This window comes from Ambystoma mexicanum, chromosome 2p (genome assembly GCF_040938575.1).
Source record: "Ambystoma mexicanum isolate Mex_15411 chromosome 2p, UKY_AmexF1_1, whole genome shotgun sequence".
Taxonomy (NCBI): Eukaryota; Metazoa; Chordata; class Amphibia; order Caudata; family Ambystomatidae; genus Ambystoma; species Ambystoma mexicanum.
This window is the reverse complement of record NC_090923.1, coordinates 160,259,980-160,276,281: the sequence shown is the minus strand read 5'-3', so window position 1 is coordinate 160,276,281 and position 16,302 is coordinate 160,259,980. Positions and strand designations below refer to the sequence as shown.

The window sequence follows — 16,302 nt, the reverse complement described above, 5'->3', positions numbered from 1 at the left end:
GGGGCTTCTGCGTAATGTGGGCAGTGCTTTGCAGGGCTCTGGAGTCTGGACAGTACGGGACAGTGAAACAGCACTTCAGAAGCACTTCCACGAATGTGTGCATGCAAATGTCCACTCGCTGTGTTTAAATGGGGCTTCTGGGTAAAGTGGGCAGAGCTAAAGAATTTTTCACTATAATGCTTCCAAAATTAAAAGTATATACCAGCTTGTTTTTCTTTGCAGGTCTCTGGAGTCTGGACAGCACGGGACAGTGAAACAGCACTTCAGAAGCCCTTCTACGAATGTTTTTGGGATTACCCTTGTCACCCCCAAACATCTCATGCTACAGAAATGTAGGTTTACCTTTTGTAGAGGACCAATACCTTGTATCCCATTTCCTTGTGAAAATGCTTGCTAATTCAAAGGGCCTACTATTGCAGTCTATAATTAATGATATTCGGTATAGTGACCATATATTTTCTATTCATTGAATTAAGAATATAATGAGGATTTTGGGGAACATTTATCTTCACTTTTACCCAATTGTCTGCTGTAGTGTCAGTGAATAAGTTGAGTATTGCAGCCCAAAGAGCCTGGTTGTTGTTAGACTACACCACAACCAGAAAATGTTTAAACTTGATGAAAACCTGACTTAAACAAATGTCATGAAGCTATTTCATGTAGTCCTGGTGCTCAAGCTTCATTGCAATTGGTCACCGCATAGCAAAGATTGTATACTGATAACGAGACTAAGATTTTACTGTTGGGTCTGAATTCTTTTAGATGTCACCAGTCAGCTTTTTAGGGTGTCTCCAGGTTTTGCCCTTTTTGTATTTTTCTGAATTAAGAAGAAACATGCATTTCCTGTTTTCCAGCCCAATTTACGATTTTTGGTGGGTAAGATATTTCTTATCCCAATTTTTCGGATTCTTCCATTCAGGCAATGTCACCCTGCACTGTTAGTTTTACTTTAGGCTCATTATTCAATTTGTACATGTTCTCTTTTACATTTGATTCAAAAAGCAGTTGCCATGAGACTCAGAAATGTGCAGCACAAGTAACTTTTTTTATTCATATAGTTTCTATATGTCTGTCTGTAATCATTTAATAATGAATTGTATATTTTTGTGATTGTAATATTGTATGCCCTCGTTGTATCGCTGTTAGTCCAAAATAAACTTATTGAACTCAAATTACAGAATTTGATTTCAGACCCCACTAGATCATGGATGGAGTAGGCTGCAGAATGGAGAATATCCAAAGTACGATAGTATCGGTATAGCCAGATCAATGATATGGTCATTTATACTATTTCCATTACTCTCAAATTTTTAAATGTGTTTCATATTATTATTTAACGTGCTGTGTGGAAGGTTTTATGTTAAGCCATATCACACAAAATAAATACAATAAAATGCAAAGAAAAAATTCAAAAGAGGATTCTTGTACTGAATGTTTGGGCCATGGGCAATGATTTTCTCATCCACTGGCCTTCCAAAGCTGAAACGCAGGGCGTGACCAGGGAGTAGTCACATAGTGTAGCCCCTACCTGCAAAAATCATCAGTGTCCTGACATACTGTGACACCGTCTGCTGGAAAACTCTCTTGATGCCAGATGCTGCTGAGCGGTCGTCATGGCCTCCCTTTTCCATAGGTTTCATGGAGAACATCTATAAGAAACAAAAGAAGAATTTGACTGTTTCCACTGAGACCTGCTGAGAACCCATCAGAGCTATGCCCTCACCTAACTATCTCATTCATTACATAGTCTCCCGCACTCTTCGTTTGATCCACACCGTGCTTGAGAACTTGCATTGCAAGCTCCAGCTACTTAGATTCTGTCCAAGAATCAATCACCATCACAGCACAGACTACTCTATCAATGCAGTTGGTCTCTGAGCCCAAATAAATCATTATAAGGTGCATCCAAGGCGTTATTTAATTAAAAGTGCATACACAGGCTGGCACTTACATAAAGCTTAGTGGGTAAAAGCAGAATGGGTAAAGGGAACATTTACTATCCGCGCAGAATGGTGAATTCTACTTCATCAGAATTGGTGACTCCCTGTGTAGCAATCGCTACTGAATTCTTGATTCAATTAAAACATGTGCTTATTAATACATCTCCCTAAATACATAAGAAACATTTTAAAACGTAATTGCTTTGTTAATAGTCTTTTATTGGCATTCCATCTCCCTTCTTTTAAAAATTCACCGGTGCATTTCAGACTAGAACAGAAGCTAGAAGCTAGAACAGAAGCTGGCTACTACATGGTATCATCAAGGGGAATTGTTCTTCCATGGATGTGGCAGGCTACTTTACCAAGTACTCCAGTTACTAGCAAAAGGTTTGTGGTGATGTAAAGTGTATTCATTAGCTGATATAGCCCTGAGGATGGACTGTTCTAGTCCGAAATGCATTGGCTTTTGGGTTCTGCACCTGTACATTTTTTTTAAAGAAGGCAGATGGAAGGCCAATAAAACACTATTAACAATCCAATTACATTTTACAATAGTTCTTATGTACTTATGGAGATTTATTGTATTAATAAGCACGTTTTAATTGAATTAAGAATTAGTCACCAGTTCTGATGAATGAGATTCACCAGTCTGCTCGGATACTTATTACCCTGGAACAGTGCATTACAGGTTTGGTTGCCCCCAAATACTGTTCATGTTTGATCAAATCTGATAGCAATGTTGTGCTCACACTACTCACATAGGGGAAACATTTACCTCATCTAAGACTGCTCTTGTGCTTCCACCCATATGCTATTAGAGACAGAATGCCACAGGGAAATTACAGCCTAAACCTTATCATTCAGAAATTATTCTATTAAATGAATATCTCCTGTCGGCACTGTTATGTTTCGGAAGATTCAGAAGATTTATGAAATTATATGTGAGAAGAAATAGTTTGAAATCAAATGAATTCAGATCTGATTTTAAAACATAAGTTTGGTAACACATGTCTATGATTTAGCCAGGCCTCTTAACGTACGTAAATTAAGTCAAGGTAACTCGTATGAGAGTATAGCAAGGTTTCTGTCTAAAATGATGTTTTTGGTCGTTCAAAACACTGGCAACATATAATATTGTGAATGTGTAGAGGAGCTCTCCACAGATGGTAAAATACCATCTGTGGAGAACCTTGATCTGCAGTTCTCTATGCTTTGTTCAGATGGACCCTTTCCATGCACTACGGTATACCCCGTCCCACTCTTTAGGCGTAAGGATCCTCCCCAATTCTGTTTCCCATTTGTGCTTGATTGGCCCACCTCGTCTGGGCAGGGGGTTCGACAAGCATCCCATTAGTTTCCCTAGAAGCCCTTTCATCCCGCCTGCTTCCAAGAGTTCTCTCTAGCACTGTGTGGGGGGTCTTGTCACCCATGCTTTCATAGCCGGGTTTTGAACCCAATGTTGAAGCTGGTGGTAGCAGAATCATTCCCCCTCACCTAGCCCAAAGAAGGACTTGCAGTCCACAAACTCTTTAATGGTCTCCCCTTGTGCCAGGTCCCCTATCTTTCCACAACCCTCCACCTACCACTTGTTAAACCCTCTATCCCTGATGGATGGCATAACATCTGTATTGCCATGAATGGGTGTAAAGTGTTCAGGGCATGTTATTTGGTTACTTCTTTTGGAGATCATGCCCCATGCTTCCATCATGCCCCTAGAGATCTGTTTAGGTACACAGGCTTGACCCTTTGAGTTCTAGTCAGCCAGGGCTGTTTTCATAAATGATCCCCAGCTATGGCTTGTTCTTTGAAGAACCAGTGCTATATAGCACTGGTTCCCATTGGTGAACAAGCGCTGTGGAAAGCGCGAAACACGTCCATCCTGGATTGTTCTTTTGGTGTCCTGCCTCTGTTGTTTTTGTTAATGGTCGCTTCTTTAAAATATGTATTTTTTTGTACACAATAAACTTGCAAGTATTTATACTTCGAATTTCTGGCTCACTTTTTCGAATGAACGGGGCTCTCTGGTTTCTTGTTTCATGGCCTTGAGTGCGGGCTAAACTGTTCCATCTTTGATGGCAGTTTTCCTCTTGTTTGTTTTTCTGATAATTGCATGCAGCGTTCCATGCTCAGCTTGCACCGGGAGACGCTTATGCTTTCCGGCGCATTCAGTCTCACTTGGCTTTGTGAGCTGTTCTGCTGTTGCTGGTGACGCATTGTTTGTCCATTGGAATTTGGCAACGACCCCCATCTGAGTGCTGGACTGGAAGCATCCGACCTTTTGTGGCTGTTCTACCTGTGCCGGAGGACGCGTACAGCACGGTTCACAGGTAGGTGTGGTTTTTCATGTTTGGTTTTCCCCGATATGTACTAATGGGTATAGTGCTGTTTGCCTTTTCCGCACCAGCGTTCTTCTCTCACACCAATCCTTATTGGCATTAGTTTGGTGAATTTATTCTCCTACAAGTTTGGTTTTGTCAAGCTGTGTTGCCAGTTGCTCTGTTCATTTTTCTAGCCAGCTTCTTCCAATATTTTTTTTGGTTGTTTATTTTTCCGCCATTGACTTTTACAACATGCAGGACACCAGAGAGGCAGCTTGCCTATTAGAGGCAAAAGATTTATTTAGTGAGCAGCAAACATTGCCATCAGGTGTTAATATTATTAATGCCAAAAAGAAGAAAGAAGATAATATTAGTCAGGAATTAACTTTACTTAAATACACAGAAAAGTTATGTAGAAATATCGAAGTGGTGGGAGGAGCATTCCCTGCAAAATTACTTGGACATTGGTTGTGTACCTAGAGGTCTGCATATTATGACAACACCGTCATTTGAGGACCAGGATGCAGAAATGCTCGAAGAATGGGGCGGAGCTAGCAAGGACTGCTCTGGTGAAATATGCCAAAAAAGATTGATTAACTGCATTACAACATCTTGAAAAAGCTGAAAAGGAACTGAAAGAAATTCCAGTTACTGATGAGGGTAATAAACTGTGTGCCAAGAGTGATGAGTCACTAATCAATTATGAAGATGATATTAAACAAAGGAAACAAAGAAAGTTCATCAGGGATAAGCTGGGCTACAAATCTGGCAGGGTATTCTCATTTGCTAAGCGATTCGACCCTCAACGCAAGAGTACCAAACAACAACCCGCAGCACAGGAGCCTTTGGATGCTGGAGTCATCTCGTCGGAATCTGATGTTTCAAATTCAGAAAGTGAGGAGCCTGTAGTAAGGTTGAATTTTTTAGAAGAAATGCGACTCCTGTGCCAAGATGGCAAAAATGAAAAACGTGGCATGGGTCGCGGAAGTGGCACAGGAAGAGGAAAAGGTTACAAAATACCGGCGGCAAGAAAACCCGCCGAGACCAGCGTGGGAGACGGCTCAAAAACCAATCAACAGGGCAGATCAACACATTTTGGAGCAAAACAATGAGACCCACCATGAATAAATGCCAAATTATAAATCTCTCTTCCCATGTTCAAACCAACTCCCAATTGGCACTTTTGTCCTTGGGTCTAAACGTTTGCCCTACTACCTTTGTACAATCATGACTTGACTTTGATAAATTCTTTCGGAAGATCAAATTAAACAAGTTTTTTGCCATGAACCCTACCAACAGTAGGCCATCTCCACTACGCACAGGTCGCACTGATCTTTGTATTTCGGATGTTCCCTCATTGGTCAGTTTGGATTCACTTTATGATGACTCTGTTGATCCCTCCAATTTTGACTTTTCAGACTTTGACATTGATCCAAACTGAGATGTTCGTACCAAACTTAAATCGAAATCCAGATTTAACCCACCCATTCCGGATGGGGGTTGTATTGAAGCTTTTCACGATTTATGCGTCAGTGATCTCCGAAAATTACGCAAAAGCTCTATGTTTCATCATAAACAAAATCTCACCCTGCCCCAATGCAAAGCTATGTCTGAGATGGAGAACTTGCTCAATATAGTGATTAAACAGGCAGACAAGGGGTCTAATATTGTATTACAGGAGTGTGTCAGTTATGTGGCAGAAGCAAACAGGCAACTTCATGATCATTTATGTTACCTCCCTTTACCTGCTAACCCTTTTGCAGAGATCCAGTTGAAATTGACGTCACTGTGTACCAAGTGGTTGGAGCATGGTTTACTAGATGAGGATTTGTGCAAATTCCTTGTCCCTTCTTGTTTCACCAGGACACACAAATCTTTAACGCATCCACCTGGTAGACCCATTGTCACTTTATGTGGTTCATTGTTAGAGCACTTGGCACAGTTTATAGACGACTCTGATTTTGTTTGTTTCAGTTTTACCATCTTATTTACGCGATACCAAGGATTTTCTGCAACATATTAGTGACATTCCATGGGAAGAGTGTCTTATTTTAGCCACTTTAGATGTTGTTTCGTTATATACCTCCATCGATCATGATATAGGGTTGAGGGCCTGCAAGCATTTTATGGATTCACGTTCTTCAAACTTATTGAGTCACACCACTATGGTTCTGGAAATGTTATTTTTCTGTTTGACCAATAATGTTTTTTTTTTTTAGGGTTCTTTTTTCAGTCAGATGAGAGGCACTGCGATGGGCAGCACATTTGCGCCCTATTATGCCAATCTCATGATGGGATGGTGGGAGGCCACATTATTGTCTGATTTGATTTCTGCTCACTTTCCCACACAGATTATTGCATGGTGGAGGTAAATTGACGATGTGTTTGTTATTTGCAAAGGCACTGAACACGACTGGTTATCATTTGTCAGACACATAAATATCAATCAGGTGAATTTTATTTTTACTGAAGCACATAGTGTGACTGAAATTGTGTACCTAGATGTCAATGTTAGTCTAGACATCTTTGGTATTCACACTTCCCTTCATAAAAAAATCCTCCAACACCGGTTTACCCCTGCATGCCAGCAGCAGCCATCCACCAAGCTGCAAGAAAAGTATCCCATATGGGGAGTTCATCTGCTACCATTGGAATTGCACTGAGGTAGGGCAATTTGATCATTTTTGTGCCTTAGCAGCAGTAGATTTTTGGAATCAGGGATATGCCAAAACTGTTATTGAAACTGCTTATAACAAGGCACGTGCCCTGTCCAGGGATGCATTGCTGCATGGCAATAAACCCATTAAGTCTGCCTCCAATGACGATCCATGCCTTATTATCACCTATGACAATTCATCTGCCCATGTTAGGAAAATCATCCAAAATCATTGGCAGGTTTTAAGGCTGGATAAGGACCTTCTTTCGGTTCTACCTACACGACATACTCTAACATACAAAAGAGCTTTGTCTCTTAAAGACAAACTGGTATCCAGCTTTTTGTCTCCTTTACCTAATGTTTCCAAGGCTGCCAAATAGCTTGCTACTCCTGCTGTGGGGTTCATAAAATGTTCAAAATGTAAAGTTTGCACACATGCTGTTATACAGAAATTCTTAATTCGCCTGTGACTTCCATTCATTACGACATTAAGCCTCTTATGGCCTGTGACACTGCATTTGTGGTTTATGTCTTGTGCTGCCCCTGACAGAAATGGTATGTGGGGAGCACCTCATGCACATTGAAACTTAGAGTATTGCAACATCTGAGGCTATAAAAAATTTGGACCCAGCGTACCCTATGGCTAAGCATTTTAAGGAGAAACATGATAATGACTTTCGTTTGCTAAGCTTTTTTGCAGTGGCACGAGTCTTAAAATTACGACAGCTTGAAATCAAGTACATTCTTGATTTTGACACTAAGATACCCAACGGCCACAACATTGACGAAGAGCAGTGTAACTTCTTGGGAGTCTAGATTGTCTGTTACAAGGGATTTTTCTGTGTTTTGATATAATTCTTTTTGTTTCAATTCATTCTTATGCTTCTTTGATTTTTTCATGTACATACATATTATTTTCTATATTTTTTGCTCACGATGCTCTGGCAGTTGGTCTAGATCTTAACACTGCTAGTATGAGGGTTTAGTTTTCCTCATATATACCTTTGTTTTTTTTACATTGGTTGCTGCTTTTTTACTTTCTTTGGGTCAATGGGGGTCTCTCATGGTGTATTTTCATTGTTTATGGGTTTTTTTAAGCATTCAGTGTTTTTCCCTTGGTCTGTCTCAACGTAATGTTTATTTATTATGTTGGCTGGTAAGCGTTGATATTCTACTATTGGGCATTATCGTTATTATCTTTTTTTCACAATCTGTTCAGTCGTCGCATTGTATTTGCATTTGCACTTTTGGAGTGCTTTTTGATGTTTTTATTAGTCGTGTATTTTTACCCATCTTTATATTGTGTTTTAGCATTGTATTTCAGTGTTTGCATTGTGCTGTTATTTTGCTGCTATTTTGACTGATGTAATTTTACTCAGTCATTGATATGCACTTGCACTTTATTCTGATTTTAATAACTGCTATACAATATTTTTGCACTTTGCCAATATCTTGCTGCTCCAAACATTCGACTAATGCATTCTTGCTGAGTCATCGATATGCACTTGCACTTTATTGCAATTATAATGTTGCTATATAATGCCTTTGCACTTTGCTAATACTTTACCGCTTCTTAAAATCGTGCATTGTGCTTTTAATTTGTGATGTTAACACTGTATCTGTTGCATTTGGATGGAAATACTGGTTCAGTGTTACATCTTTAATTATGTTGCATTTCAGCCGTTGTACCATGTATGTCATAATGTTGCTATTTATCATTAGCATTTAGACTGTCATTTATGCGTTCATATTTTTATTGATTCATATGGACGGACTTGCTGTTTTTTTTCATGAATAACAATGTGGCTTATTTTATTGCCATTTTTCGAATTAACTCTGGTTGCTCTTTGCTGCATTTTCTGATGCATTTTAGGTTTTCAGCATGATGCAGGTATGTGGTTTTTACGTTACAAGATGTCTGCCGCCAGCATTACCTTTAGACATATACCTCTATTGGGTCACAGACACTATCAAGGGACTTAAACTGCTACTTATACCATGTTTAATCACTCCCCCCCATTGGTGAACAAGCACTGTGGAAAGCGCGAAACGCGTCCATCCTGGACTGTTCTTTTGGTGTCCTGCCTCTGTTGTTTTTGTTAATGGTGGCTTTTTAAATATATATATTTATTTGTACACAATAAACTTGCAAGTATTTATACTTCGAGTTTCTGGCTCACTTTTCCGAATGAACGGGGCTCTCTGGTTTCTTGTTTCATGGCCTGGAGTGCGGTCTAAACTGTTCCATCTTTGATGGCAGTTTTCCTCTTGTTTGTTTTTCATATGTCTATATATTATTCAGTGAAACAACTTTGTTAAAGGGACGTTATGATTACAAGTAAAACCGAAAACCCTCAGAAATTCACCAGTTATGGTAAGCTAAGCAACCATAACTCACGCCACCACCATGCACTGCTAAGACTAACCCTCAGGACTTCAAAGATGACATCACAAATGTCATTGATGACATCACTGATGACATCACAAATGTCATTGATGACATCACTGATGACATCACATATGACATTAATTTGGATGAAAAGTCCCTAAAAGGGGTTGCGTTTATAATGTTGGTAACAAGATGTCAGGTGTGAAGAATGTACTCATCTAAACAAAACATGGCCACATGCTATACCTATACCTCAGTCACCAAAGGTATATTTCTATATTTTTTACCTACATTATGAAACGTTTCAAAAAATAAAACAAGGACACTTTTGCAAAACCATGCTTTCAGGTCCTTGCCAAGGCTCCTTGCACAAGTTTGCTGTAAATCCACCCAGTACTTTGGGCTGCAGCCGCAAGCAGAATTATTTTTCCCATTTAAACCTAGAACTTCGGCCATGCTGCATGATCCAATGAGCAAATTAGAGTACACGAATAAGAAGTAATTGCAGGGTGGTAGAATGGGTAGATCACTGCGCTTGATCTAGTACTGTAACCAGATTACCCTGTTGCTGGTGATGGGGTTCTTCCTTCATCAAGTGTTAGGTTTGGAATAAAATAGTAAGCCCTGTTCACCTGAGCGCTTGGTTGTTTAATAAGTAACTGTTGTCGTAATAAAGCAGTTTTGAAAACTATTGTTGGTGCTGTATTTATTGTTAGTCAGCCGACATGTGTTTAGACCCTCTAGGGTCTTTGTCAAGGCGTGTGGATTGTGGGCCTGTCATTGCTGCGAGTTTGTGGAAATGAGTCTGGGATGCAATCCCAATATATTTTCCCAGTATGGTCGCAAATAAGGATGGTTCATGATGTGGAGGGATTGCCTGGTAACCACATGGGCTCCTGGTTCGGTGTGCTCGGTAATGAATTGCTGATTAGCATTTATCTCTGAGCCTATTTGGGGTTTGCAGTATATGCAGTGGTAGTCATGGTGATCTGTTGATGCAATCCTTAGAGGCTGTAGCCAATGGCAGAATCTTTTTGTCCATTCAAACCTATCCCGATTTCGAAAAACGTTACCACATAGCTACTCCCTTGTGGCCATTTGCATTTTAACCCCATTGCCTGTCCCTTGTGGTCATGGCCAGTAGCCAGGTTGTCTGAGTCATGGCCTTTGGACATGACTCTAACAATATGGCCACTGCCTATGGCCCCAGGCCAAACCTCAGTCACCAAAAGGTATATCACAATTTTCTGTACCTACATTATGACACTTTTAAAAAAAATCAAACACAGCCACATTTGCAGAACCATGCTTTCAGGTCCTTGCCAAAGCTCCGTGCATGGGTTTGCTGCAAATCCGTCCATGTTTTATTTTTTGAAAAGTGTCAAAATGCACAAATCATATCACTAAGCCCCCAATTGACAAAATCGATTCAGACTTTGGACGGACATTCAATGTTGGGTCTATAATCTTTCTGAAATATTTTGTGCACATTGTCAAATGGCAACAAAGTTATAAGCCTCTAAAAATGTTGCAACCCCGCTCTAATTTTGCGCCCTCTAGACAAACTCCCAGAAAACTTTGCAAAGCCATTCAAATCTAGGTCTAAAATCTATTTGCAAACTTTTGTGCTGTTTCGTCAAACGGCACTACATGTTTTCTCCCGCTTGGCGAAAAAGCACCAAACATTGCAGAACCATTCAGAGCTAGGTCCGACATGATACTGCAATATTTTAAGTAGTTTTATTGAGTGGCGCCAAACTTATAAGCCATCAAAAAACTGCTTTTCACCAGCCCTGTAATTCAGAAATATATATGGATGTCCCCCAACATCGGAGATGTCCGGACTGTTTGCGGACTTGGGAGATGAAGAACCACCTGTTTTTTGGCTTTTTATGGCCATATCCCATCGCATCCTCATCAACCCTCACTTCCCCAGAGATTGTTTAATTAGTTTGACAAGTGCAATGTTGTATGTTTTATTATGATTTTACGGCGATGTCCGCGGACAACGGCGGCTGTCCACAAATCCAACATGGCGACCGTTTCAAATGTTTTTGATGTACCTCACGTTTTTTATTAACCAATAAGCGAACACGTCCGATGTCCGTGGACGTCACACTGTCCTATGGACCAATCAGAGGCCCGTCTGCAGACCGAACATGGAAGTGAGTCCGCGGACCGAACCTAGATATCATTAATTGATTTGTACCTACTTTTTGGCCATTTAAAAAAAAAACTACTGTACGGATTTACACCAAATGTACTAAAGCACGCTTTCAGGACCAAGCTGCTGCACCTGGTGCAAATTGGTAAAAATCTGTCCAGCGGTTTGGGCCGTAGGCGTGAGCAAAGCTTTTTTCTCTCAGTCTGGATATGCACACCTCACTGGTAACTTCTAATAATCATCCACTGTCTATACTATGGCAGGCATAGCTTTCTCCTAGCTTTGACTTGGTCACCTGTATACCTGTTTGAGCACTTTTGTATTTTTGTTCAGAGGCAGCTAATGTGACTTGTCTGTCGATTCTGGGTTATGTGCACCTTTTTCATATAATTTGTGTCCAGCCTTTCTATCAGCCTTTATATCAGCCTTTATATCAGCCTTTATAGTAGTGTACTGCTAATGTTGGCCTAATGCAACTTGATTATCATTATGATTACAGCACAAATGATGAGGGTAAGGAGAGTGAAAGGTAGTACCCGTGCTTATTTTCATCATGGTGAGGCAGTATTTCAAGATATGGGTTGTGATCGCAGCAAAGGCAGCGCAACCAGATATTCTGGATCTCTTACTTCCATTGTTTTGCTGTAGGGGGGGCTGCAAAGGTGTATGTGGCTGGGCTCGGGCCCCAAACTTGCTTAAGATGGTGCTAATATTACTAGACTAATCAGCAGCCCTTGACACAGTCCACCATGCAACCATCCTTAAAAGACTCCAAGAAATAGGAATCAGCAGCATTGCCATTGCTATAGTTAAAGATCTTCCCAATGGAAAGAACAGAAACAACCTGGATAACCCCTTTCAAATCAGCACCAAACACACCAACCTGCAGAGTTCCACAAAGCTCATCAATCACACCACTGCTCGTCAACATCCACAAGATCCCATTCATCAACCTCATCAAAAAGACACAGACTCACCTGCTCCAACTACATAGACGACACACAAATCATCAATAAAACAAAACTAGTGGAGATCCATCCGAAACCCTTATCAACTGCCTCACAGAAACAAATGAATGGATGAACACCAACAGCCTTAAACTCAACCTGGACAAAACAGAAATCATGATCATGCCCAAAGACTCGTTGAACAAACACCACATTCCATAGCCTAGCAGCCTGGCCAACTGTCCCGCTTTCCTGGGACTGCCCTGCATCCTTTAAGAGCCGCCATTCTATCGCACTGAACACACACATTTGCCCCAAGTCGACGCATGATTGATGCCGGGATCCTGCACGATTCTACTTGCCCAAACTCAGCCTGATCAGCTCACATCTATGTTCGACCACCGGGTCTGACTGCGTCAGGCCACCAAGAATTGAATGCAGGTACTGTTTAGATACCGAGGGGCCTGGCCCACATTTGCAAATGCAAGAAGCGTGATTGCGGAAGATTGCTTTCCTACTTCCCCTCAAAATGGGGGAGCCAGCAAAAGAGACATTTGCAGTTCATAAAGAAAGTTAGTACCTTTGTTCCCTCATGCATACCACCTTCGCTTGCTTCATACAGACTGACCATAGTCTTTGGACCAGCCTTGCCTGACCAGCAGGTGAATGATACAGAGCCACGTATGCATTGTTAGTCTGGCCAATACCAAAAGGCTTTCAGTATAAAGGTATTTAAAATGGTACTTAGTTTAAAAAATTAAACCGTGTTAAGCACTAACGCGCATGTTCTTCAATGTCTCACCCTCCCTCCCTTACCTTCTGTCTCTCCCCCCCCCCCCCCGCGTTTCATCCTTCCTACCCCCTGCAATTTGAAGTACTCCTGCATGCAGCACTTTAAACCATGGCACGTATTAATATGACATTGCATAAGCTATAGCTACATAACCTAAGCTAACACGTACTAACATGAATTATCAAGAGATAACATAACCAAAGACAGGAGTCTACTGACTGCGGATCTCCATATTTAAAGGACAATGACTCCCATGTTCCCTCACCATTGACTGCACTGACTAAGGGTGTTGGGAGTTGTAGTCTAAAACATATAAACAGCCAAGGTATGCAGACCATTGATCAAAGTGATCATAACAAAAAGGAGACTTGAAAAGTAAATGCTGGGTGCAAAGTTCAGATATTTGTTTTATAAGCGTGATTGTACCTCACAGTTTTTAGCACGAGGAAACACGAAAGCATTTCTCACATGAGTCCTTTCCTTGTCTGCAACGGTTAACCCTTTCCAGACATGGAACAAACTGATGGCTCAGCTATTCTTTAGCAGTAAATGATACATGAATGCATAAAGCAGTGGGGGCAATGGGAACACGGAGACGTAAAGAACACCCAATTAGCGTCAAAGTTTAGAGGAGCGTGGCGCCCCATCAGCCTCCGGGGCCATCCCATGGGGGCATAAAGCATTTTAATTGAAGTACCCCTTTGTGGCAAAAGAGCGGATGCAATATAAATATTCTGGAGTGAACCAGGAAAATGGGGCGTGGTTTCTGAGGCGGCGAAGGGTAAGTCAGGCAACTCTGGGGTTCTCTGCAAAGGTCAACGGTGCTCTCGGGAAGCAATTTGAGAGTCCAAAGAGTCAGGGAGTGGGGGTGGGAATAGGAAGCAAGGAAAGGATTTCCCTGTTCTAATGTTCTTTAATGTCACATGCTTTTGCTGACAATGAAAAAGGCGCCTGTGGAATTATGAATAGTTGAAAGGTCACTGTCGTGCTACGGAAACAAATGGTGCACAAGTTTGAAGCGGTTCCTGTCAAAGGAACACTTTGTCTGAGCACATGGTTTTTTCCATACATTTTTTGCTGCAGAGAAGAGTAGGGATAATAAGCAAAGTGGGGGAAATCAGATTATGGTTAAATATACTTTGGATATGGAAAAGGGAGGAGAGATTTAATTGTGGTCTGACGTTACAACTTTTGGGACAGAATTCGCCCGAGGAACTCTCAGGAGGACGCGGAAGAGAACTGTTTTTAGTTTTTCACTCCTTAGGGTGATGCTGTTATCACATGTAAAGAATAGACATATGTAGACAATGCTCTGTTGATAAACAACATGTCAAACACTGCTCAGCCATTCATCGTTTTCTCACTGGGCTTCACGCTCACGTCTCCAATCAACAGTGGGGTTATTGGTGGAGCATCTGGGGCAGTTACTCCATTTAGTTTTGCACTCATTCTGTTTTCATCGAGTTATGATGTGCTGACTGAACTTTGGGCAGCGGCGGGTAGGCTACTAGAGGAAACACAGAGAGCTCTGCAACATGTTGCTTATGAATGTAGAGTCTGTTGCTAGAATATAGTTGTTGGGTCCTTTCTAAAGGTCTTCACTGATAGGGAGTGGACGACCCTTCTTGTGATCACCATCCCCATAGCTTTGTCACAGTGGCGGTCTTAGGAAACAGGGCTAGTGATTGAGTGAGCGGGAGAATCCATAGTAGCTTTATACATTCCGACAGAATGAGGTGCGTCTTCAAGTCTCTATGAGAACCCGGAACCTTACGTTAAGATTTAGAGTTCCAGAGGTTGAAGCGTAGGGCGTGGTGTGTTCAGGAACCTAATCGTTGGAGGCTGGACTCTGGGTTCACGTTGGCAGCTAGGGCTTGAAGATCTTAAAGCTATAACAGGATTGCGAAGACATACAGAATTGCAATACATGTAAACAGATTACATTGTGGGCTTTCCTTGATCTTTAGCAAGTGGACAAGTCTCCTACTAGATATGATATGATAGGTTATTTATAACGCACGTAATACCCAGACGTTGCTAAGAGCGGACCCGGTGATCAAACATGTGTTGCCCAGTGTCGGTGTGCTTCCAAGTTGTGCACGTTGCCCTTGAGCTATCCTCCCGAGCTATACTTCTTCCTTGTCATGTGATACTTCTAGCTTTCCATCCTTCTGTGTCAGTGATAGTCTACAGTGAGTTTGAATTCCCCTCAGCGACTGTTCTGTCCCTACCGTGAGTTTCTCTCCCTCCATTCTTAAATCTCACATTCTGGACTCAGCTTAGAAATACCCTCCGCTTTACTTTCTCCAGTACCTCCATCTGCTTCCTAATCACTGGCCCACTTTTAGTAACTCCTGTAAAGCGCTTCAGCAAAAACGCTACACAGATTCAAGGAAATGAATACACATAACTAACAGCAAGAGAAGCAAACTAAATGGGCCAACTTCAAACAAATGGTGCCCTGACCAGATTTCCAACTCATGCCACAGCTCACCATAAACCAGACCAGAACAGGGAAGGATTGACTAAATATTTTCAAACATTTTCTAAATAAATCCAGGTATTTGAATGCAGAGGAAAAGGGGCTCCACAGTTGCATCAGTAAGAGTGTGGCCAGTTGATACTTGACTCATCTAAAGGTGCACTTAGGTGGTTAATCAAGTTTTAGCTTCCTGTGCAATACGTATACCTTTAAATATTAGTCTGGTCCCGCCCACACAGACAGTCCAGCCCTGAAATACTTGGCAATTTCCATCTGTAAAGAGTACCAGCAGCATCCCCAGACTTGTGTTTGGGCCTTGTTGGGCATCATGGTGCAGCATCTATCCAGGCAGCGAGAGCAAGGATTCCATCCCTGGATGACCCTTACCAACTCAATATGAACTCCCAAATCTGTGAAAGCCCCTTTACCAGATTTTGCAATCTCATCTCATTTTGGGAATGGGCAGGACTTTTTTTTTCAGAAACTGGCGTTCCTAGGTCCAGGGCATAGGGGTTGGATGTGGATCTGCGTGTCCTAAAATATGTGTTAAGAATACACAGAGCTAAATGTTATGCTAAGGAAGACTAGTGGTTGTGTAGTGATTGCCTGATTG

General features: G+C 41.4%; 1 protein-coding gene across 1 annotated transcript in view; it reads right to left on the bottom strand.

The window, feature by feature from the left end:
* Nucleotides 1–16,302, bottom strand: part of C2PH3orf20 (chromosome 2p C3orf20 homolog) — a 746,030-nt gene that overhangs the window by 199,609 nt on the left and 530,119 nt on the right. The window contains exon 11 of the mRNA XM_069643014.1: nt 1,529–1,649. Within this exon, the coding sequence (XP_069499115.1) occupies nt 1,529–1,649 (121 nt within the window). The remainder of the gene's footprint in view (nt 1–1,528; nt 1,650–16,302) is intronic.